This window comes from Lepidochelys olivacea, assembly GCF_965140295.1.
Source record: "Lepidochelys olivacea isolate rLepOli2 genome assembly, chromosome: 1".
Classification (NCBI taxonomy): Eukaryota; Metazoa; Chordata; order Testudines; family Cheloniidae; genus Lepidochelys; species Lepidochelys olivacea.
In genome coordinates, this window is record NC_140411.1 from 216,469,460 (window position 1) to 216,495,400 (window position 25,941).

The following is a 25,941-nucleotide window of genomic DNA, read 5'->3' on the forward strand; positions in this document are numbered from 1 at the left end:
AATTGAAAACATCCTTATTTCCAACATCTGGGTTGAACACAGGTAATGTTTGCACTGACCACAAAGCAGAAAAATCCCATTTTCCAAGTTAGACTCCAAAGCAGAAAAATCAGATACTTAGGAAGAAAGTGCAAAGATCTGGAATCTTCACAAGGAAGACAAGAAACACCTTACACTATGGACAGGAAATCTGATGAGAGTATCAGCCCAGAGGAATGCTCACATCAGGGGATGTGTTTGGGCCCATGAGGCTGGAGCCAGTGATTTAGACCCCAAATTCATGATTCTGTAGGGGTCCACCAGAAAGTCTGTGTTTCATATTTGTTCGGGAGGCCCCTACACCCCTTCTGGCTCTTAGGTGATGTGGCCAGTTGGGGTTGTTATGCCAGAAGCTTGTCAGCTGCAGTTGACCCTGGAGACTCTGCAAAGGGTTGTTTCCAGAGCATGGAGGACAAGCCAGTGGAAGAGCTGTTTTCACCATGGGTTTGGGTGTGTGTGTGTGTGGGGGGGTGAGAATGTAAAAGAATTAATCTGGTGTCCATGCCCTGCCCCATAAAGACATAATTAGGTATCTAAATAAGTGGCCTGATTTTCAGAGGAGCTAATCATATGCACTTCTTCACTGATTTACAGCCCATGAGATTTACTCTCCTGCACTCAAGGAATATGCCAGCACAGAGCTTGTCTCTCAATATCTACTTTGCTCAGACTGACAGTTGGCAGCCAAGACCCCCACTGCTATGAGCAAAGCCAAACAGAAGATCCCTAAAATCCCTGTTTCAGGGTTCCCTCCTGACTCTGAACTCTAGGATACAGATGTGGGGACCTGTATGAAAGACCCTCTATGCTTATTTCTACCAGCTTAGGTTAAAACTTCCCCAAGGCACAAATTCTTTGCCCTTGGAGGGTACACTGCCACCACCAAGTGATTTATACAAACTCAGGGAAAGGACCACTTGGAGTTCCTACTCCTCCCTAATATCCCCCAAAGCCCCATCACCCCTTTTCCTGGGGAGGCTTGAGAATAAACAAGATGAGCACAGACCAACCTTGGGTTTTTTTAGGACACACACAAAAAAACCCCAATCAGATTCTAAAAGAAACAGAACTTTATTAGAAAGAAAAAAGGTAAAAGAATCACCTCTGTAAAATTAGAATGGAATATAATCTTACAGGGCAATCAGATTAAAAAACACAGAGGATTTCCCCCTGGGCCAGACTTTAAAGTTACAAAAAGAAAACCAGGAATACAACTTTCTCTCAGCACAGAGAAAATCACAAGCCAAAACAAAAATAAGTTAACACAATCTGATTCTAATGGAGTTGGATTGCTTGCTTCCTTGATCTGTGTCCAGCAAGCACAAAGAACAGACAGACTAAAAACTCCGCCCCGAATTTGAAAGTATCTTGTCCCCTTATTGGTCCTTTTGGTCAGGTGCCAGCCAGGTTACCTGAGCTTCTTAACCCTTTACAGGTAAAAGAATTTTGTGCCTCTGGCCAGAAGGGATTTTATAGTACTATATATAGGAAGGTTGTTACCCTTCCCTTTATGTTTATGGCACCCTGCTATGAGCCCCCATGCAGGAGCTGGAGCAGAAGAATCTGAGAGACAGAGAGGGGAGAAGTACAGAATTGCAGAGGGAAAGGCTTTTAAACCCCAAACTAGGCATATGCCATTTGTGTTCTCTGTGTTAATGAAATGCAGCTCAATCACACACAAGTATTCATTTACCTCCCCCTACCCTCACACATATTTGGCCATGTCAGAAGAGATCATCAGTGCTCTTGAACTATGGAATGAAAACTCTTGCCTTGTTCAAAGTTATATAGGTCAGGATTCCTGGATAGCAAGATCTAGCCTTAACAAAGCCTTAGTAAGGAGGCAGACTGTTTTATGTGGGACCTGATGGCAAAAGAACTGTGTTCTGGGGTCCTAGCAGAACACCGTTAAGGTATATTCCTTCCACCTTAGCACTTACATGGAACTTTTCAACTGTAGCATGTTCAAAAGGTGGGAAAGTATTATCCCCATTTTACAGATGGGGAAATTGAAACAGAGAGAGGTGAAGTGCTTTTCCCAGGCTTACCAAGGGAGTGATTAAAACCCAACACTCCTGTCTCTTTGAAGCCCTGCGCAATGGACCAAACTGCTTCTATGCAGCTGTTTATAAAAGAGGGGAAGCATTAAATTCATTCACTGCAAGCATTGCGTACACTCATAAAGGTGGGGTAAGGGAAAGGAGGCGCAGAACAAAGAGTTCTAGGAAGAATAAAAAGGGCTCCCCCTTCCCTCTTGGGAGTTCCACCTTCAAGGGCACCTTAAAACAACATTAAGGGCTCAGCTGTGCCTTTTAGGAACTGCCTTGTGTTGGGACAGTGTGGAGCCTTCCCAGCAGGAGGTCAGGGTGGGGATTGTGTCTCTTGGGGAACAGTCCCGCCCCGAACTCTCAAGTGTGCAAGGGGAGAGCACTCACTGCACCATCTTATAGGATGGCGGAGCTGCTCTCTTGTGTTACCTAGTGGGGGAGGCAGTGATGGTGTTAGTCCATTGTTGGCTGTAAGCAGGAATATTTTGTGCCCCCTAATATTAAAACAGGAAAGTTTTTATAACAAAAAGTGAATGGGGGCTCCATGGAGCTGCTGGGGGCCCTAAACAGTTGCTTAGTTTGCTTATGTCAAGTGCTGAGTCAGGGGGGAGGTGGCTAGATAAGGCCATAGTTGTATTCCCCCTCCATCCACTTTGGGGTGGCCAATGCTCCTTTCCCCTCAATCATTCATACAGGGGCTGAGAACAGTCTGGCCCAATTCCCTGTATTACATGGATACATAGCACTGCTCTGAATTTATTTCTAAGTAATTAATTTTATATCTTAATATAAAGAATGTAAAAGGAAGCCAGGTGGATAATGCTTGTGGCATCCTAGCCATTTTATGCCTTGATTTGGGGTATTTAAGACATGATTCTTTATGTGGAGTTTGGCTTTTAATGTTCTCATACAGTTCAAGGAAGGTGTTAGACTATGGACAGTTAAACACCAGTAAATATGGAGTCAGCAGCATGTAGCACATGGTACCTTTGCCGTGGGGTTTCATAGTCCTTGGTCTCCTCTTCTGCTCAGAAGCATTATGGCATTTCAGTTCTATGTAGGTCACCACCTCCTAATTATTTCTTGTGGGTTATAGCATAGAAATAGTGAATTTCATTTATTGCACTGACAAGGTGGACAGCTCTAATTACAATCTATAGAACTATAAAACTATCAATGTAGTATGTGGGGCATGGCAGGACGTTTGTATTAAAAGGTTTTGTCCCACAGTCCAATGGTCTGCAGTAGCCTGTCAGTGTACTGGGATCAACCAACATCTGTGAATTCAGTACATGCATCTTATCACCTTTCTTCCAATATCTGACCCAAAAGTGTTGTTACACTTAAAGTTGTTCAAATGACTTATATAACCTTTTGCACATACTATATAATCAGAATATTACAGTTAAAAAAGCTAAGCATTGAAAGCTATGGAAATATCCAGTTAAGACAACATACCTGCTTGTTTACCCTTGACTCATGCAATCTGCTAATGACACTCTTGAAATGTAAAATTTCACTTTATATACTTCAAAACAAATTAAACGTGATTCACAACACATATTTGTAAACTCATTAAACTTATCCAGTGCTATTTCCTTGATTTAAAGCTTGTTTCTGTTCCCATTAAAGTCAATAGCTGTACTCCAGTTGACTTAGTGGAAACAAGCCACTAGGTATTACATACTTCTAGATAGAGACCATTTTTTTCGGTTTTTTAAAGAGCATTTTTGAATGTCATCTTCTTAAAAACTGATTGCTCAGCCTCTTGGGTGCTCAGTGGAAATCCTCTGAAGCTCAGGAAAGCTTCTGCTGGACAGAAATAATTTTAAGATTCTGGGATGGTAAATAATTGTGGACAATTAAGTCATGACTTTATGATGTTGACTGTCACAATCAGGCAAAAGGGGTTCAGAAATTACCATCCTTATATATTCACATACTGAAACATTTGTAACAAAGTTACTGCAATGACTGGGTGAGTGCTGGCGTTTGGTCCAGGAAGCAGTTCTGAGAGGAGAATGCAAATGATTCTGCAGCAGCACAAGACTAGACGCTCTCTTTGGGTTGTACCCCATGGTGGTAATCAAGTCAGGGTGTGGACAGTCCCACAGCTATTGTATTGTGTTGGGAAAAGGGAAACTTAATCATGAAATGAATGAACATCTGAGGCTTAAATTGCCAGTGGAGTTTGAGGGGAGAAGACTAATAGATTACTATGTGCATTTATACTTTAGCTTTGGCAAAAAGTGAATTAAATTAGGTGCTTGAGGGCAGTAAGAGAGTGGTCCCTCCATTTAGGAATCCCAGGAGAGAAGGTGGGTCAGAGCTCTTGGTTACCTCACTTACCTTCAGATATTTTTAAGAAAAGAGAACTTCATCCTAAAGGAATTGGGGAGGAGGAGGACTTTAGTTGTGGCTGCATTCCCCTTGTAGGCCAGTGGGCTCACCTAGTGGACTACATGGCACTGTGCTGAAAGCAGAGGGCATTCTCCACAGTTCACTGGATTGGGATAGTGATGCTTCCTTCTCCTTGGGTTGTGCAGTGAGGACTCACCAGACCTGGGAATGTGAAGTGTGAGTGACAGGAGGAGCTGGTGCCTGAATGGGGAGTTGCTGGGGCTCCCAGTCTTCCCTTCAATCAGAGGAGTGTAGCAGGGTTGGCCTCCCAAACAACCCCTGGAGGCCAGGGGTAGCTCTGTGGTATCCCGTTTTAGTTTCCTCAATAACTCAAAAAGAGGCTTTCACAAGTCCAACAACCCCTTCCTGGGGTCTGGTTTTATTAACATAAAATTCCAAATAAACCCAAAAAGTCTACCACCCAACCATAAGATGGACACAACCCCTCTTCCCTGAAATACTCTCTCTTCCTCTGAGCTGCTGAAGAAGATTCATGGCCTGGCCTGCCTTCTTCCAGAAAGGAAAACAAAACTTCCAGCTGAGCCTTACTACCAAGTCCCAACTCCCTTCCACAGGGATCACTGCAGGAGCCTTCGCAGTCCCCCTTTGACTATCCAGAGGCCGGGTTTAGTCACATGAGTTAAATAATTCTTTCCACCTGGTGAGGCAAATTGGCTGTGACCTATCTTCATTTAGAAGCAGCAACCGCACTACCTGATGGGGTGAAAAGAATTGTTCCAGACAGGAGCTCCTTAACCACTTCCTCCTCTCTAAAAGGAGATCTGTCCCAATGCTGGCACCCCTCCTCTCCAGAGGGAGAGGTAATGAAGGGGTTTATATTATATGTTCCCTATTCCCTGAAGGGGAAATCCAATCTTAGCTAGATCCTTTTGAGCCAGCAGGTCCCTTTCTGTGGTATGTTTATACAGCGTTTAGCATTCATATAATGTATCCCCATTTTGAAGATGAAGCACAGAATTAAATCATTTTCTTAAGGCCATGAGAAAGTGGCAGAGCAGGAAATGGAACCCTTTCCATTGCTCTAACCACTTGACACGTTTGCTCTCATTAATCTAAAAGATTCCTCAGCCACTTGAACTGACCACCCTGACTGGCTGGTTAATGTTCCAAATAAGTGATATTTATCCCCATAAACTGTTCCCCACTTTGAATGGCCAAGTCCTGTTTCCTTCCATAACAAACTCATCAACAGTTTTTCTGTGACCAAAGTAAAGAAGGAAGAAATAAAGGTAAATTATACTAATAGTAAACATCGGGCAAGATCCTCAGCTGTTGTAAATTAGTGTCTCAATCAAAATTTAGGGACATTGATTATTCCAAGATTTCTCTTTCTGCAGAGGACTTGCTAGACTATGATTCCATCTTTTCTAGGTTTCTTCTTGTGCTGGTTAAACAGATTCCAACTAAGCACTTTTTTCTTACAAACACAACGATTATGATGTATGCAACCATAGGACTGGGCTTTACCATCTTCCAAAACCACACAGTCCCCTTCATAGTACTTTTCACTGACTTGAAACCTGAAAGACACAGTTTACACTTAGTTGTGCAAATCACTTGGTGATGAAGTAAGAATCAGAGTGTTAACATTGAGATCATTTGGAGCTGGGAGCTGTTTAGCCATGTGAGGTTGAGGTTGATGTTTATGAAAGTGAGGGACTAATAGCATGGTGAGCATCAGCTATAGAATATGCTGTGTTGGGAAAGTTACCCCCCCCCACAGCTCTGCCTTTGAAAATCAGTTCTAAACTGTGGACCCTCTTGCACTCCAGCCCAGGGTACTCCTTGTGCATACATTGCTAAGCCATGTCAAATGGTGTAGTCATTTTCTGGTGTTAATACATTGGGACTTGGATGAATGATCACCAAACTCACTGTTCCTTGTGAAAGGTTAGAAATTTCTGATCTTGGGCAGCAGAATTTCCTCTCTTTATTCGCCCCTCAATCCCTACCCCCACCCCTCACATCTATGTACCAAATAGGGTAAGAAACAGAGAGAGAGATGAACTTTGTAAATGTGCTAGAGACTTACAAGTCAGTGGGAAGTGCTGCACCATCCTCCCACACCCAGGTCCCATTGACTGCATTACGGGATAATCCAATCCACATGCGACATGACAATGATACTATGAAATCCTATATGGGAACAAATACTAATTATTTCACTTCAATTCCATCCTATGCCATTTCCTGTGTTAAAATGTCTAACCAACCAAACACTCCTATTTTTTTCCTCAAGAAATTTTCCAATAGATTTATTAGAAATCATGTTCCCCCCCACCATTTTAAGACACACCTACTTGCTGAAGAACATAAAAAAGGCCATACTGGGTCAGACCAAAGGTCCATCTAGCCCACTATCCTCTCTTCCGACAGTGGCCACAGCCAAGTGCCCCAGAGGGAATAAACAGGACAGGTATTCATTAAATGATTCATCCCCTATCACCCATTCCCAGCTTCTGGCAAACAGAGGCTAGGGATACCATCCTTGCCCACCCTGGCTAATAGCCATTGATGGACCTATCCTCCATGAATTTATCTAGTTCTTTTTTGAACCCTGTTATAGTCTTGGCCTTCACAAATGTCCTCTGGCAAGGAGAGAAGATCCACAGGTCGACTGTGCATTGTGTGAAAAAATACATCCTTTTGTTTATTTTCAACCTGCTGCCTATTTTTTTCATTTGGTGACTCCTAGTTCTTGTGTTATGAGTAAATAACACTTCCTTATTTACTTTCTCACACCAGTCATGATTTTATAGACCTCTATCATATCCCCCCTTACTTGTCTCTTTTCCAAGCTGAAAAGTCCCAGTCTTACTAGTCTCTCCTAATATGGCAGCCGTTACATACCCCTAATCATTTTTGTTGCCCTTCTCTGAACCTTTTCCAATTCCAGCATATCTTTTTTGAGATGTGGGCAGACCCTGCATTTATATAGAGCAGTGGTTCCCAAACTTCTTCCACCGCTTGTGCAGGGAAAGCCCCAGTACGTCCCTCGGCCCGCGCCACTTCCTGCAGCTCCCATTGGCCTGGAGCAGCGCACCGTGATGACTGGGAACCGTGATCGGCCGAACCTGCGGACACAGCAGGTAAACAAACTGGCCCGGCCCGGCAGGGGCTTTCCCTGCACAAGCGGCAGAACAAGTTTGGGAACCACTGATATAGAGGCATTATGATATTTTCTGTCTTATTATCTATCCCTTTCTTAATGATTCCCAACATTCTGTTCACTTTTTCAGCTGCCGCTGCAGATTGAGTGAATGTTTTCAGAGAACTATCCACAATGACTCCAAGATCTCTTTCTTGAGTGGTAACAGCTAATTTAGACCCCATCAGTTTATATGTATCATTGGGATTATGTTTTCCAATGTGCATTACTTCCAGCAGTTCCCATTGGCCTCAGCATTGAATTTCATCTGCCATTTTGTTGCCCAGTCACCCAGTTTTGAGAGATCCTTTTGTAGCTTTTTGCAGTCTGCCTGGGACTTAACTATCTTGAGTATTTTTGTATCATCTGCAAATTTTGCCACATCACTGTTTACACCTTTTTCCAGATCATTTATGAATATGTTGAATAGGACTGGGCCCAGTACAGACCCCTGGGGGTCACCACTATTTACCTCTCTCCATTCTGAAAACTGACCATTTATTCCTACCCTTTGTTTCCTATCTTTTAACCTGTTACCAGTCCATGAGAGAACCTTGCCTCTTATCCCATGACTGCTTACTTTGCTTAATAGCCTTTGGTGAGGGACCTTGTCAAAGGCTTTCTGAAAATCTAAATACACCATATCCACTGGATCCCCCGGTCCAGATGCTTGTTGACCCCCTCAAAAAATTCTAGTAGATTGGTGAGGCATGATTTCCCTTAACAAAAACCATGTTGACTATTCCCCAACAAATTATGTTCATTTATGTGTCTGACAATTTTGTTCCTTACTATATTTTCAACCAGTTTGCCAGGTACTGAAGTCAGGCTCATCTGGAGCCTTTTTTAAAAGTTGGCCATCACATTAGCCATCATCCAGTCATTTGGTACAGAAGCTGATTTAAATGATAGGTTACTGACTATAGTTAGTAGTCCTGCAGTTTCACATTTGAGTTCCTTCAGAACTCTTGGGTGAATACCATAGGTGACTAGTAACTGCTGATAGTAAAGGGGCACAATTTAAAGGTTATGGTGGTATTGCATTGCCTCATACATGGTGCTTGCAGCATGGCCCAAATTTAGCGCTAAACGACCTTATGGGGACACTGTGAAACTGACTATACCCAAAATGCTATCAATACATAAAATAAACAAACTGAAAAAAAAAGTAGAGGAGACTCTTCTCTCCCCTCTCCCCCACATACCCCTTAATCTCTTTTGGTTTTCGTAATCTTACTTGTTAGCTTGTCACTATAGTAGGTACAAAGTTTTCAGACAAAAATGTGTTTTTTAAGTTGACATTGTGGATTTAGCTGTGATCCTACATTTCTGCCCACCTGGAGAGGAATGCAGGACTCCTAGACCTGTAGGGAATTCCAGACTGACTGTCACAGGCCTGGTGTAAAGCAGGACTTGGATGGTGGCCATCTTAAAAAAAAGTGTAAGCACTTTTGCAACCCTGCTTTCAAGAAATATTACTCTACAGCCAACCTTAGATCTTTCATATATATTGAAAACTTGACAAATCATTATCGATCAAGCAGTTTGTGCTCCAGGAAGACCCCAGGAGAAAGTATGTTTCCAGAATTGCTGAAAGTGATCTGGTCCATACGCAAGCAGGGGACACAAACGTAATTTATTCCTTTCTCTCCCTATTTGGGAAATTGCGTTCTCCCTCAGATATAGAAACACCTAAAAACAGCATCTGGTAGAAAAATGTCTGCAGAGATACTCCCTGCTCTTAGTAGGAGGAGGAATTTGTATGGTTTCTTTTTAAGTTGGAACAATTACTACATATTTGTACCCTTATAACAGATGCTTTGACAAGAGCAAAATAAAACTGACAGGCATTCATGGAACACCACCTAGGACTGGAAAAATATTCTTTAGAGCTCCTGAGATTAATCAAAAGGAGTACTTGTGGCACCTTAGAGACTAACCAATTTATTTGAGCATAAGCTTTCGTGAGCTACAGCTCACTTCATCGGATACATACTGTGGAAAGTGTAGAAGATCTTTTTACATACACACAAAGCATGAAAAAATACCTCCTCCCACCCCACTCTCCTGCTGGTAATAGCTTATCTAAAGTGATCTCTCTCCTTACAATGTGTATGATAATCAAGTTGGGCCATTTCCAGCACAAATCCAGGACCTCAGCCTGGTCCAGTCCACACAAGAGATCCACTTCCTGGACACTATGGTGCTAATAAACGATGGTCACATAAACACCACCCTATACCGGAAACCTACTGACCGCTATTCCTACCTACATGCCTCCAGCTTTCACCCTGACCACACCACACGATCCATTGTCTACAGCCAAGCTCTGTGATACAACCGCATTTGCTCCAACCCCTCAGACAGAGACAAACACCTACAAGATCTCTATCAAGCATTCTTACAACTACAATACCCACCTGCGGAAGTGAAGAAACAGATTGATAGAGCCAGAAGAGTTCCCAGAAGTCTCCTACTACAGGACAGGCCTAACAAAGAAAATAACAGAACGCCACTAGCCGTCACCTTCAGCCCCCAACTAAAACTCCTACAACGCATTATTAAGGATCTACAACCTATCCTGAAGGATGACCCAACACTATCACAAATCTTGGGAGACAGGCCAGTCCTTGCCTACAGACAGCCCCCCAACCTGAAGCAAATACTCACCAGCAGCCACATACCACACAACAGAACCACTAACCCAGGAACCTATCCTTGCAACAAAGCCCGTTGCCAACTGTGCCCACATATCTATTCAGGGGACACCATCACAGGGCCTAATAACATCAGCCACACTATCAGAGGCCCGTTCACCTGCACATCCACCAATGTGATATATGCCATCATGTGCCAGCAATGTCCCTCTGCCATGTACATTGGTCAAACTGGACAGTCTCTATGTAAAAGAATAAATGGACACAAATCAGATGTCAAGAATTCATTCATAAACCAGTCGGAGAACACTTCAATCTCTCTGGTCACACGATTACAGACATGAAAGTTGCTATATTACAACAAAAAAACCAAATCAAATCAGGACTCCAGTGAGAAACTGTTGAATTGGAATTCATTTGCAAAATTGGATGCAATTAACTTAGGCTTGAATAGAGACTGGGAATGGCTAAGTCATTATGCAAGGTAACCTATTTCCCCTTGTTTTTTCCTACCCCACCCCCTCCTCAGACGTTCTTGTTAAACCCTGGATTTGTGCTGGAAATGGCCCACCTTGATTATCATACACATTGTGAGGAGAGTGGTCACTTTAGATAAGCTATTACCAGCAGGAGAGTGGGTTTGTATGTGTGTGTGTGGGGGGGGGGGGTGAGAAAACCTGGATTTTTGCTGGAAATGGCCCAGCTTGATTATCATACACATTGTAAGGAGAGTGATCACTTTAGATAAGCTATTACCAGCAGGAGAATGAGGTGGGAGGAGGTATTTTTTCATGCTTTGTGTGTATATAAAAAGATCTGCTACACTTTCCACAGTATGCATCTGATGAAGTGAGCTGTAGCTCACAAAAGCTTATGCTCAAATAAATTGGTTAGTCTCTAAATTGCCACAAGTACTCCTTTTCTTTTTGTGAATACAGACTAACACGGCTGTTACTCTGAAACCTGAGATTAATCAAGAAACTGGGAGGTTCTATTGAGCTCAGGCCTGAAGGAACTCTCATGTTTAGTCTATCCTCCTGTAAATTGGAAGGGATAGCTAGATGCACAAGAGAACTCTGTTTGTGTAGCATAAGTGTTTGATTCACTCTTATGGCTCTGTCATACACAGAACATAAGAGTGCATCAAACAATAGTTAAACATTATAGGCCTATATTTCTTCATACTAGTGGGGTGAGTCTATAACAGGGGTTCCCAAACTTGGTGTGTGACTTGTTCAGGGTAGCCCCTGGTGGGCCGCCAAATGCTTTGTTTACCTGAGCATCCACAGGTATGCGCAGGCCGGACCACCACTTCCCACAGCTCCCATTGGCCGGGAACGGTGAACCGCAGCCACTGGGAGCTGCGAGCAGCCGTACCTGCGGACTCTTAGGTAAACCAAGCGACTTGTGGCCCGCCAGGGGTTTTCTCTGAACAAGCCGCGAACCAAGTTTGGGAACCTCTGGTCTATAATGAGGTTGAGGACCCATACCTTAAAAGGCTCAAATGAGCAACATACTTGAACTATATATAAAGACATAGCCTGGTGTTAACCATGAATATCCTGTTAACTCCTGAGTTTTTGACTTGTAATAAAAGGAATATTTCATTTGCAGAAAAAGTAAAAATAAACGGAATGATGAGGCAGCTGGTAACATACAATTAAATGCAGCACTGTAGTGCACTATTAGAAATCCACAAAATAAATGCATATTTACCCACCTTTTCTGACCCTGCCTCCAGCATTCATATAAACAGTGAAACTCAGGATTTATTGTGAAGATGGCAGTTTAACAAGATGAACAACAGATGCTGCTTAGTTTACTAAGATTTTAATATTTTTATTTTGTTTTTAGTTTTGCTTTATTTTTAATATGTAAGTTGGTTAGAGAATTCATATTGCATAGGGTTAATTTAATGGCTATTTTAAATGTGTATATATAAATATATACATATAAAACTGAACACTCTCTATTTTAAATCTAGATGGTCTCCAAAAATCTGTCATACTTGTTTCTAATAACAGGAACACAGAAATATAGGAATTGCCAAATTACCAGACTGGATCAGACCAGTGGTCAACCAAGTTCAGCATTCTGTCATCAACAGTGACCAGTACCAGACGCTTCAGAACAAGGTTCAAGAAACCGTGCAGTAATTAGTTATGGTGTAAGGTGCCCCAGGGAAAGTTTACTCCTATTGCCCAATAGTAGAGGTTAGCTTATGCCCTACAGCATGTTAAGGGGTTATATCCCTTCCAGAATTCCTCGAGGTATTTCATTTAACGTATAATTACTCTTATAACTTGGATATTCTTACTATCCATAAATGTCTAATCCTTTTTGGACTCCTTCTCAGCTTCTAGCCTCAATGTGATCGCAGTGAGTTCCACAAGCTAGTTTTGCATTGTGTGAAGATATAATTTCCTTTACAAGATTTGAATTTGCCTTTCGATTACATTTAATATCCCCTTGTTCCCACAGTATGAGACAGGGTGAACAGAAGTGCCCAATTTACCATCTCTGTATCAGTCATTGTTTTCTACACATTTATCGGGTCCTCTCTCATTCATCTTGGCTAGGATTTTCAAAGGAGCCTAGGAAAGTTGCATCCGATGAAGTGGGCTGTAGCCCACGAAAGCTTATGCTCTAATAAATTTGTTAGTCTCTATGGTGCCACAAGTACTCCTGTTCTTTTTAGGAAAGTTAGACACTGAAATACCATTGAAGTTCAATGGGAGTTGGGCACCTAAGTCCTGGGGCTCTTCTGAAAATCCTAGCACATCTCTCTGGTAAACATGCCAGTCTTTTCAATATCTTTGCAAATGAGAGCTTATCCATGCCTCGGATCAATCTCAGTACCCATGCCTGAACTCCCTCTATTTCTGCTTTATCCTTATCCAATCTGATCTATGCACAGTATTCCAGATGAGGTCGTACCATTGTTTTATACATTGACAATATTATACTCTCCATTTAGTCTCCATTGCATATGTATCCTAATATTTTGTTTGCTTTTTAACCTCTGTGGCTGTACAGTGAGTGCAGGTCTTTCCTGAGCTGGCTGCAGTAATGTTCTGCTCCTTTTCCTGTTAATACAGAATGCACTTAGGTATATGACTAGATGAAATTACTTCATGAATTACGAAAAAAATCTTTGGAATAAAGCTTGGCTAAAATATGGGTGTTTAAATACATATTAGATCAAAAGTGATAGTGTACCGACTTTATACAATTTAATTAAGTTCTAATAAGGGCATTTAAGTGTAGTTATGAACTAGCAGGCAAAGCAGTTACTTCTCTCAGGAGAAACCTTGCTATATCACAGTTAAAAAGGAAGACAGCAGAGTCTTCTTCATGGCTTCTGCCAAAGATTTTGCTCCTTCATTAAGTGCAGAATTGGGTCCTTGAATTGAAACCATATTATAAAAACACTGCAAATAGTACTCACACAAGTAATCAATGTACCAACATTATCTGCATTCCACATCGCTACTCTAATTGATTTCAGTAAGACTAATGGTGTAAATAACGTTCCACCTGTGTGGAAATGTTTGAAGGATTGGGCCCTAATCTACTAATTTAGGGAGTGCCACATTAGCAATCACAAAACTCTGGAACTGCTAACTTAATCAGCACTCATTCCTGAAGCATTTCCCATAGTCTGACTTGAGCCTGCCCTTAAAAATTCCACACATGCCTGGTAAATAAATGCTGGGGCGGGGGGGAGACAAGCAAGTAAAATATTGCTTTCATTAAAATATTGTAAATTCAGGTTAGTAGAATTTGTGTCTCCGCTGTAAATTTTCACAACAATTTTGCAAGCATGACTCAAATGCAAAATGTACTCATAGTCAAGGAAGAATGAGTAACTTGCACCAAGTTACCTTGATATCACTCACGTCAGTTACTCAGTTCCATACCCTTGCATAACAATTGCTTTTAAATGTTCTACAAGTGTTGGCTGCAGATATTGTTTTAAATGCCTGAAGAGCAATAATTGTTGCCTCAAAGAAGGCAATAACCTCCAGACACATGGACCAAGACTCTCCCCCCCCGTTTAAATATTTGCCCCAGTTAGTCTCTGTCATAAATATAAAGAGAAGGGTAACCACCTTTCTGTATAGAGAACTATAAAATCCCTCCTGGCCAGAGGCAAAACCCTTTCACCTCTAAAGGGTTAAGAAGCTAAGATAACCTCGCTGGCACCTGATCAAAATGACCAATGAGGAGACAAGATACTTTCAAAGCTGGAGGGAGGCAGGAAACAACGGGTCTGTCTGTCTGTGTGATGCTTTGCTGGGAACAGATCAGGAATGCTCTTCATAACTCCTTAAGTTAGTAAGTAAGTAACCTAGCTAGAAATGCGTTAGATTTCCTTTTGTTTAATGGCTGGTAAAATAGCTGTGCTGAATGGAATGTATATTCTTGTTTTTGTGTCTTTTTGTAACTTAAGGTTTTGCCTAGAGGGATTCTCTATGTTTTAAATGTGATTACCCTGTAAGGTATTTACCATCCTGATTTTACAGAGGTGGTTCTTTTACTTTTTCTTTAATTGAAATTCTTCTTTTAAGAACCTGATTGCTTTTTCCTTGTTCTTAAGATCCAAGGGTTTGGGTCTGTGTTCACCAATGCAAATTGGTGAGGAGTTTTATCAAGCCTTCCCCAGGAAAGAGGGTGTAGGGCTTGGGAGGGGGGGATATTTTGGGGGGAAGATGTCTCCAAGTGGGCTCTTTCCCTGTTCTTTGTTTAACACGCTTGGTGGTGGCAGCATAGGGTTCAAGGACAAGGCAAAGTTTGTACCTTAAGGAAGTTTTTAACCTAAGCCAGTAAGAATAAGCGTAGGGGGTTTTTCATGCAGGTCCCCACATCTGTACCTTAGAGTTCAGAGTGTGGAAGGAACCTTGACAGTCTCCAAAATACGTGACCCAATTTTTCAAAAATGAAACTTATGGGTGTTTTGGAAAACTGAGCCACTTACTTAGGAACCTCAATAAGGATCCAGGGCTCTGATCCTGTTCCCATTGAGATCAATGGCAATGGTATCCTTGAGTTCAGTGATGCAAGATAATGCCGTATGTGTCTAACTTAAGCACCCATTCTTTAAAGTATCATATCTAATATTTTAATAAATACTCTGTTCTTCTATAGCACATTATTCCAAAGTTTCACAGACATGTTCATTATCACATGCCCTTCTTAACTTAGAATTATCCCCATTTTACAGATAGGGAAACTAAGGCAGAGATAAATTAAGTTGCATAAAGGAGGTCTGTGGCAAAATAATAATGATATTTAGGTCCTATAAAGAGAAGCCAATGTTTTAACCACAAGATCATTCTCCCCCTCCTTTGAATTTCATATCAACACACAAGAAACATTTGGAAGATGCACTGGAGTTTTAAGTGCTTACCAGCTACTAGTAGGCTGGCCCAGATCATATGAAAAGTTTGGTTTCCTTTCATGAAATGAGTCTGATTCTGCACTCATGCAATATATGGAACTCAGGTAGGGCCCTATTTAAAGTAAAATACCTGTTTCCTACCCTTATGGCTTTAAAGGAATCCTGTGCATTGCTAAAAGCACATCAGGGATCTCCATCTAACTTATAGGGTGGCTGGAGGAATCCAGGCCAAGAAACCTCTCTCTCCCACAGAAATCCCCCATCCCCCATGGGTTGTTGCCTCCCCCAAACACTCACCCCCCATCTCTAGCCCCTGGCCCTGCTGCTCCCCCACCCCGCCCAGATGCCCATCCAGGCCAGCCACATGGCTCCTTCTTTGCCCACCCCCACACCAGACTCCCAGCCCTAGCCTATGCTGCCTCCTCATCCCCTCCATGATCCCTGTGAAAACTACGTGATCATCCCCAGTGTCCCCGGAGGCCTCCCCCCGCCTCCTTGCGCTCCTTCCTCCCTCCTTTGAGCCCTCCCATTTTGCCCCGTCACTGCAAGAATGAAGCTCCCCAGCAGCAGCAGGAAGAGCGACTCCAGCGAGCTCAAGCAGGCAGGCACATACCTGAGCACAGCTGGTGGGTGGGACAGGACAGGGACAGCTTCCCCCCAGCCCCCTCTGGAACGTGCCCCTCTCTAGCGTCACCCCTGGTGAATGCCATCTGGTCCTGGGGACTTATTACTGCTTACTTTATCAATTTGTTCCAAAACCTCCTCTAATGAAACCTCAATCTGGGACAGTTCCTCAGATATGTCACCTAAAAAGAATGGCTCAGGTTTGGGAATCTCCCTCACATCCTCAACCGTGAAGATTGATGCAAAGAATTCAAGAGTTCACATTACAGCTACAGCCCTTCTACCTATGGATACCTGATGACTGGATGTGTTTCCTCTGGTTAATGATAGAAAGCAGCCACAGGGCTTGAGCACTCTTGGCCTTTGCTGGTCATAGGAGAGTGAGATACCCACCTCTGTTATGTGGCAGTGGAAAGCACTGGTCTTCAGGACCTTTCACATAACATTGCCATTGATTCCTTCAGTCAGTTTTTAAATGTCTTTTATTACCTTCTCTAATTTAATGCATTGTCTGCCAAGTTTCCCTTGATACTGACCAAGAATATAATGCATTAGTGGTGTCATTTTATCAGTGGCAATATGAACATGCAATATAAAACCTACACCCATTGCCACATTCATTCCTGGTTTTGTATCTACAGTAAGTGAAGAAGGAAAAGACATTACCAGTTCTTCCTTGTTTTCTATCTTAATAAGTCTGGAGTCATGAGAAGAACAATAATCTTTACTTCCTTGCCACGTTTTCCATTCAGTTGAGAGGTGGTAACAGACTTCCCCATACAAGAACCAATTCTCTGGGCAAAGGCTGCATTTGTGGCCTTGAAAAGAGAATAAATATTTCTGTGCTCATGGCTGATGCTGATTAATACTGAATATTGTGTAACGTACTGACTGTTCTGTGTCACCACTGCTCTACCATGAGGCCTCATATCCCACCAAATATGCATGGGTGGGTGGGTATGGGTGCGTACAACTGACTTCTCTTTGTTAGAATTAGACTTATATGTTCCCATTGCCATCCAGGAGCCCAAATGTCTGCACTGAAATTGTACAGCCCCTCAGCCCAAGCTCCATGAGTTTGAGTCAGTTCACCTGGGCCAGCCACAGCCGTCCAGTAGGTCTTTTATCACAGTGTAGACATAATTTATAACTGCTAAATCCTTTCCGGTGGTACTACTGCCAAGCCAGTTATTCCCCCATTTGATTGTTCATTCCTAAATGTAGCACTCATATCTATATCACTATCTTAGTTTCCCAATGGTATCTAAGCACTCGGGAATCTAAGAGTTGTGGAATGTGGCCATGCCAAGTCATTTTACTATTAAAAGAACAATTGTGGAGAAAGATGTAAATGTCCCAAAGGAATAATAAATGAAGTCATGGGAAATCTAGAAGCAGCAGTAGAATTTTATCTATATAGCACAGATTATTTTTCAGTCCCTACTGACACAGGGAACTGAGAGAGATGAGGGATAATTGGATATACTAGACCTCTGACTGACATTAATAGAAATATTTTTGATATCAGTATTTTGGGAAATCCAATGTACCTTCAAGGTTAGACACCGCATCAAAGTTTCTAAATGTGCCAGGGACTTCTAGGTCTGTAGACAACATTGTGCTGCCTCCCCACATGCAGGGCATGCAGATTTTGTCATGGGATAATCTTATGCAGTGAAAAGTTGTCAGTGGATTTACAAAATCTAGTGCAAGAATAATATCAAATTATAATGAGCTTCCCAACTTTGCTGTTTCATGGATGTATGGGTATCAGGTAAGGTAATGTGGTCAACAAGTCCTGGTGGACTGAGGCTTCTCCGGTGGTTCAGAACCCATATTGGCCAGACCAGTCACATTCTTGATTTTCTCCAAGAATTCTCGCTGTAGATTTTATGTTTACAACGTTCCCCACCTTTACCCAACTTTCAGATCTTCTTTTATCTCAATATTACTAGAAAGTATTTCCTTGGGAATTTGCCAGTGCTGCTCCATAATTCTCCAAACATTGATGGATAAGAAAGATAAGTGATTGCTTCCTCCCAGAAAATGCATATGCCCCCTGATGTACTGAGTCCTTGCTGTCCCCACAGAGTGAAAGGTTGTAACAAAGTGTTAACAGATCTTCTCTCTCTCACTGAGGAAACTGGTCCAGTGAAAAAGATATTACCTCACCCATCTTGTTTTGATGAAGTCTAGATAGATTAGCTCTACTGCATTTCCTTAGTCTAAAAAACAGCTATTTGATCAAGGAAGATCTCAGGTTAGTCTGGTCCCACCACAATGGTTACCTCTTCCATGTGTCAACTGCTGGAGAATCTCTGAGAGGTTTGCATTTTTGGCTTGGAGTAATTCTAGCTGCCGTGAGAGATTTTTCAGTGGTGCACTTGGTAAATGTGATGCCTGGGTCACTTAAAAGCAGAATAAGAAAATACAATATTGCTCTTAAAAATACAGTCAGTATGCAAACTTTAGCATTATAGAGGAATGAGAAACAGAAGTTTATTTCATATTCTTTTTGCTGCCAAAAGGACTTTAAAACTGCAGCATTCTTAAAATCAAAATGTGTTATTTATTATGAAATATTTTAATTAACCACTCTACCTGGGCCAATATTCTCTGCCAATGCCATCTGCTGCCCAGGAGCTGGTTACAGCTGCCCAGTTCTCCAGCTAGTTTTATGCCAGCTATGCAGCCTGCAGGGGTTGTCTAAACTCCTTCAGTTGGGAAGGGCCCATAAGGGAACATCTGCCATCTAGGAACAGCTCACCTGCCCATGACACACCCCTTCATGCGGATTGCAAAGACGAGCTATGATGGACACTAACCTATGCTAGTGGAATTCCCAGCTGGGCAGATAGAGGTAGTTTCCACTCCCTTTGTGTGGGTCCCAGAGGATCATTGTATAATAAAATATAACCATATTTATTTAGGGTGAAAGTCACCCCTCTGCATGTGCATTTCTATGTAGCACTGAACTATATTAAATAGTTTTATAAGGAGAATGGCTCTCAGTTACACTGGAGTAAATCCAGAATCTCTCTCCTGTACTCAGTGGCGTTAACTCCAAATTTGCATCAGTGCTGGTGAGTGCAGAATCTTCCCCTTAGACTTTTTCCTTGTAAATACTTACCCTGGATACCCAAGATCCCTGCAGTTACCAGCAATAGCAGGCAGAGGATCCCCAAAATCAGTGCTGTGCATCGCCATTTGGAATGCAAAGGGATGGATTCTAACAAAGAAAAGTGAGATGTGAACAGAAAGACAAGAATCTAGTGTCACTCTGGAGTATATTTGGGTTGTATCTGTCTAAACTAGGAGGCCAAATAATTGCCAATGACCAAATATCAGTACCTACCAACCCCACTCCCTATGAAATTTGGCTATGTTGCTCACCCTCTCCCCATCAGGGTGCTTCCTACCCAGTCTCATGATTAGAAGTAAACAGGCCAGTCACAACATACCATTTATTATTGTTTGTGCGAAAGCAGCAACAGGAGGCCCCCAACTAAAATCAGAGCCCAACCATGCTAGGCCCTGTACAAACACAAAGTAGGAGACAGTCCATGCCCTGAAGATATTAGAATCTAAATTTAACAAAGGATGAGAGGGGAAACAGCTGAAGTGATTTGCCCAAGGTCATACATCAGGTCAGTGGCAGAGCTGGGAATATAACCCTAGTCTCCTGGGCTATCTTCTGCACCACTCTTCTCTTTGGTTTAATGCCATTGTCTTCAGTACAGTTATAGTAAAAAGAAATTTGGGCCATTAGCCAAATGCGTATGGGAGATTGAAAAATGCATATTTTTTTTTTAAAGATGGAAATTTGGGTTTTCTACTGAATAGATGTAAAGTTCTTATTTTCCATGAAAAACTTCAACCTTTGTATCAAAAAACAGAACACTCAAAAACTGAAACATCATGGGGAGACTGGAAAATTCCCGACCAGTTCTAATATCAGCCAATGAAACATTTTTTTTCCATTAGAAAGTGTCATTTAATTGAACCTGTTTACAAGAAAGGGTCAGTTCTGATGAATCTAACTAAACAGATACATCTGAAAAAAGTTTTGAAATTCTCAAAATAGGACATTTTGACATTTTCTAAACAAATAGATTCATTTTTTCCAATTAAAAATGACTGGAAATATATTTATTGTATACTAAAAAAGGTGAAACATTTTTTAAAAAGTCAAAGTGAAAACAAAACGTTTCAAGATTATTCAAATAAAATGTTACATTTGAACAAATTAGATTTTTTTTCTGGATTCTCAGTTGAAGAAATGTTTTCAGATTTTTACTTTGTCATCTTGTTTTGGGAGAGGAAAAATTTCAACATCTTGAAAACTCATGGGAAAACCGCCCAGATCTACTGAAAACCAAAAATATTCACCTGAAAAATTTGGTGTAATATTATTGGCTGAAAACAGAAATTTTCAATCTGAGAGTGTTGAAACATTTTGATTTGGTTTAACAAACCAAAATATTCTAACATGGGTTATCCATTTCAAAACTAAATATTTTGTTTTGTTTTTCCTGTTTTTAGCTGAAAGTTTTCAGGCTTGGGATTCTTGACAAAAAGTAGAAATTCTCCTGGAGTAAAAAAGTTTCAGATGATCAACATACTATTTGTTGACAGTCCTTACATTTAACATTGGTTACTTGACATGGCCAAAAATACACAGTCTTGGTTTTGTCATGGCCAAAAATAAGAAAGTAATAATTGTACTTGAGAGACAATAAGGGAAAATTTATGATTAACAATATTTTAATTATTATGAAGCTTTTTCTTCATTAAAAAAGTGATACATAGCTCTTACAGATAGTTTGGGACACAATATAGCAAAACATGTAAATAGGGCTGGTTGTCTATTGCGGTAAATAGAAAATATTCATGGAAATGAGTACAAGATACAAAGTTTTCAAACTTGTATTTAATATTTAACCAATGCTGTAGTTTAAAACCAGGCTGTTGTTTTTTTTAAGTTATTCCCCTATACTTCATGATACATACAGAGAGCTTGCTTAGAACCAGGTTAACTAAGGTGACAGAGACCATCATTCCTTTTTTGAAGTGAAAAACCCAAGATATTTTAAAGATTTTTATCATGGAAATCATGGCCCTACCAAACAATGCAACCTGGTTTAGATTATCATGTTCATTCAGCTAGTTTAATTGGAGCTTGAGAGTAGATTTTTTTTTAAACACAAATCCAATGTGATTTATGCATTGAGGCAAAACAGGAGTGCTCCTAAGAGAAAGAATGTCTTGTAACAGATCACCTCATTAACTACACAACTCAAATCTCCAACCAAAGAGCCAATCAGCCCTGAACATTTCAGATGACATAGATCACAAAGCACTAATTTTACTATGATATATAAGATTGTTCAAGAAGGACACCTTCATTTCATTCTACATCTCATCATACAAACTCGGACTTAAGAATCTCCATTTTCTCAACTTCCAGTTCTAGATCTGAGCTTTGTGTTGTTTCTGAGCAATCGGATTGTGCGTATGGTGACACTAGTTTACTTTACATTTCAGTTTCTTTCCTGAAGCACTGATGTGATCTTTCCAACGTCTGAATCCTTGTCTACACTAGAAAAGGTTTCCTGGTACAGCTATACCAGCAAATCCTCTTAGTGTAGATGGAGCCTAAACCAGTAAAAGAGTGCTTTTTTCAGAATTTATACCTGTTTCCTGAATGGAATAATCTGGACCGGCATATAGGGTGATCACGCTGCCCTGATTTTGTATTGTCTTGTCAGTTAAAAGATTTCATGTGCCCTTTTTTTGTTTGTTTTGTGTTTTGGGTCTCCCCCCCTCCTTCCCTCTCCCCCCCACACACTTAGGACATGTTGGAGCACTCTACAATTCACACCCCCATAGTCGAGAATGAGGATTTGTGTTAGGATAAGGTAAGAAAAAAAACCCATAAAAATACACTGTAATTTTGTGTGTACAAAATGGTTCTCTAAAACCTTTTAGAAATAATTAGTTATAGCCAGCACTAGAACCCCTTTTGTTGATGCAGGGGTGGCCAGTGGCTGGTTTTTCTGTATCTCAGAGAGGTGGCAACCCTACTGGCATAAGGACTTTTTGCCAGTGTCAAGGTTCCTTGTACTCTAGGGTACAGATGTGGGGACCTGCATGAAAACCTCCTAAACTTAATTTTACCAGCTTAGGTTAAAACTTCCCCAAGGTACAAAATTATTTTACCCTTGGATTTCCACTGCCACCACCAAACTTTATCTGGGTTTACTGAGAAACGTAGTTTGGACACGTCTTTTCCCCAAAAATCCTCCCAACCCTTGCACCCCACTTCCTGGGGAAGGTTTGGTAAAAATCCTCACCAATTTGCATAGGTGACCACAGACCCAAACCCTTGGATCTTAGAACAATGAAAAAGCATTCAGTTTTCTTACAAGACGACTTTTAATAGAAATAAAGGAATCACCTCTGTAAAATCAGGATGGTAGACATCTTACAGGGTAATTAGATTCAAAACATAGAGAATCCCTCTAGGCAAAACCTTAAGTTACAAAAAAGACACACAGACAGGAATAGTCATTCTATTCAGCACAGTTATTTTCTCAGCCATTTAAAGAAATCATAATCTAACACATACCTAGCTAGATTACTTATTAAGTTCTAAGACTCCATTCCTGTTCTGTCCTCGGCCAAAGCATCACACAGACAGACACAGACCCTTTGTTTTTCTCCCTTCTCCCAGCTTTTGAAAGTATCTTGACTCCTCATTGGTCATTTTAGTCAGGTGCCAGCGAGGTAACTTTAGCTTCTTAACCCTTTACGGGTAAGAGGATTTTTCCTTTGGCCAGGAGGGATTTTAAAGGGGTTTACCCTTCCCTTTATATTTATGACAGCCAGTATATCCCTAATAACAGGGTTGTGATTTTTCCACATTTCTAACTGATCTTGTTATGCCAGCCATACCTTTGGGCATAGACCAGGCCTAATTCTTTACTCCCAGACTGGTTACTGGGGCTGTTTAAAGGCCAGAGTGCAACAAAACACTTAGAGGGCACACAATTGGGAAGAAGTTGCAGCAGCATGCAAAAAAAGTTATAAGAACTATAAAATGGTGCTGTGGCATGGCATTTTAAAGGAATGTCAAATCTCAAAAAGAAAAGGAGTACTTGTGGCACCTTAGAGACTAACCAATTTATTTGAGCATGAGCTTTCGTGAGCTACAGCTCATTTCATCGGATGCATACCGTGGAAACTGCAGCAGACTTTATATACACACAGAGAATATGAAACAATACCTCCTCCCAGCCCACTGTCCTGCTGGGCATCCGATGAAGTGAGCTGTAGCTCACAAAAGCTCATGCTCAAATAAATTGGTTAGTCTCTAAGGTGCCACAAGTACTCCTTTTCTTTTTGCGAATACAGACTAACACGGCTGTTACTCTGAAACCTGTCAAATCTCAGAAACCCCTTCCCCAAATGCCCCCAAATTTGGATCACTAGCCCTATGCACAGCCCTTGTAAGGCTCAGCAAATATCAAGGCAATCTGAGTACGCGTTCTGACTCTAGAGCATTTAGAAAAATTGGTTGTTAAACAGTTGACTAGTCTCAAGCTTAAATATAGCATTGCTATCATTTCACTAAAATCCCTAGCGAATATCTTAACACCAGAAGCATCAGGAGCTTTAGGATGTGTGATACCTTTGTTTGTTCCTGAAGGTTCATGGGTGAAGGCTGGATTCCTAGAATGAAAATTTAAAATGGTGTATCCATCCTCATCCTCCATATCCACTTCTTTGCTGCCATCACCTTCTGAGTATAATACCATGGACAGACACACAGTACAATTGCCTGTTAGATCAGGACCAGCAGTGACCAACAGAGGAAATGCTATGGTGTTTGAAGATAGAAACTGAAACCATACATGGGAAGTTCAGGCTGGTCATTTGAGATGTCCTTCTCTTAGCAAAGAGTTAGAGCAAAGGGACTTTTTTTCTTTTAAAGTTAAAGTTACACTGTTAAGATTAACAGGTCTAAAATCCAACCTCTGTTTTTCTTAAGAATTGCATGTAATTTCTCTTTCTCCAAGTTTAATGCTGTGCTCACCACCATAGTACTTGATCAGCAGTAAAGCTGTCGAGCGATTTAAAAAAGTAATCACGCTTAATTGTGCTATTAATCTCATTGTTAAACAATAATAGAATACCATTTATTTAAATATTTTTGATGATTTATACATTTTCATATATATTGATTTCAGTTACAACACAGTTAAACTGCTCACTTTATATTTATTTTTGATTACAAGTATTTGCACTGTAAAAAACAAGAAATTGTATTCTTCAACTCACCTCATACAAGGACTATAGTGCGATCTCTTTATCGTGAAAGTTGAACTTACAAATGTAGAATTATGAACAAAAAACTGCATTCAAAAATAAAACAATGTAAAATTTTAGAGCCTGCAACTCCACTCAGTCCTACTTCTTGTTCAGCCAATCGCTCAGACAAACAAATTTGTTTACATTTGCAGGATATGATGCTGCCCTCTTCTTGTTTGCAATGTCACCTGAAAGTGAGAACAGGCATTCTCATGGCACTGTTGTAGCCGGCGTTGTAAGATATTTGCATGCCAAATGCGCTAAAGATTCATATGTCCCTTCATGCTTCAACCACCATTCCAGGGGACATGCGTCCATGCTGATGACAGATTCTACTCAATAACGATCCAAAGCAGTGTGGACCAACACATGTTCATTTTCATTATCTGAGTCAGACGTCACCAACAGAAGGTTGATTTTCTTTTTTGGTGGTTCGGGTTCTGTAGTTTACACATCGGAGGATTGCTCTTTTAAGACTTCTGAAAGCATGCGCCACACCTCATCCCTCTCAGGTTTTGGAAGGCACTTCAGATTCTTAAATGTTTGGTCAAGTGCTGTAGCTATCTTTAGAAATCTCACACAGGTATCTTCTTTGCGTTTTGTCAAATCTGCAGTGAGAGTGTTCTTACAACGAACAACATGTGCTGGGACATCATCCGAGACTGCTGTAACATGAAATATATGGCAAGATGCGGGTAAAACAGAGTGAAATACAGTTCTCCCCCAAGGAGTTCAATCCAGGGAAGGCTCTAGGCACCAGCTAAGGAAGCAGGTGCCTGGAGCGGCAAATCAGGAGGGGCAGCAGTCCGACCATTCTTGGGGCAGCACTCGGATTCTCGGCAGCACTTCGGCGGCAGCATTTTCATTTTCCCTTCCTCGGCGGCACATCATTGGTGGCACTTCGGTTTATTTTTTCATCTTCATTGGCCGCTTCTTTTTTTTTTTGCTTCGCTGCTTGGGGAGGCAAAAAGGTAGAGCCGGCCCTGGTTCAGTCACAACTTTAATTAACAGATTTTTTTTTAAAGAGCGTCATCAGCATGGAAGCATGTCCTTTGGAATGGCGGCCAAAGCATGAAGGGGCATATGAATATTTAGCATTTCTGGCACGTAAATACCTTGCAATGCCAGCTACAAAAGTGCCATGTAATTCCTGTTCTCACTTTCTGGTGACATTGTAAATAAGAAGAGGGCAGCATTATCTCCTGTAAATGTAAACACACTTGTTTGTCTTAG

At 41.2% G+C, this 25,941-nt stretch overlaps 1 protein-coding gene across 1 annotated transcript; it reads right to left on the minus strand.

Moving 5' to 3' along the window:
• Positions 1-5,853: 5,853 nt before the first annotated feature.
• Positions 5,854-24,155, minus strand: LOC311520480 (natural killer cells antigen CD94-like; the record flags this gene model as incomplete). The annotated part of the gene is made up of 5 exons (XM_084627969.1): positions 5,854-6,028; positions 6,541-6,644; positions 17,005-17,156; positions 19,469-19,567; positions 24,029-24,155. 5 exons carry the CDS (start codon positions 24,153-24,155, stop codon positions 5,854-5,856), a joined length of 657 nt encoding a protein of 218 aa, XP_084484095.1.
• Between the last annotated feature and the right edge of the window lie 1,786 nt (positions 24,156-25,941).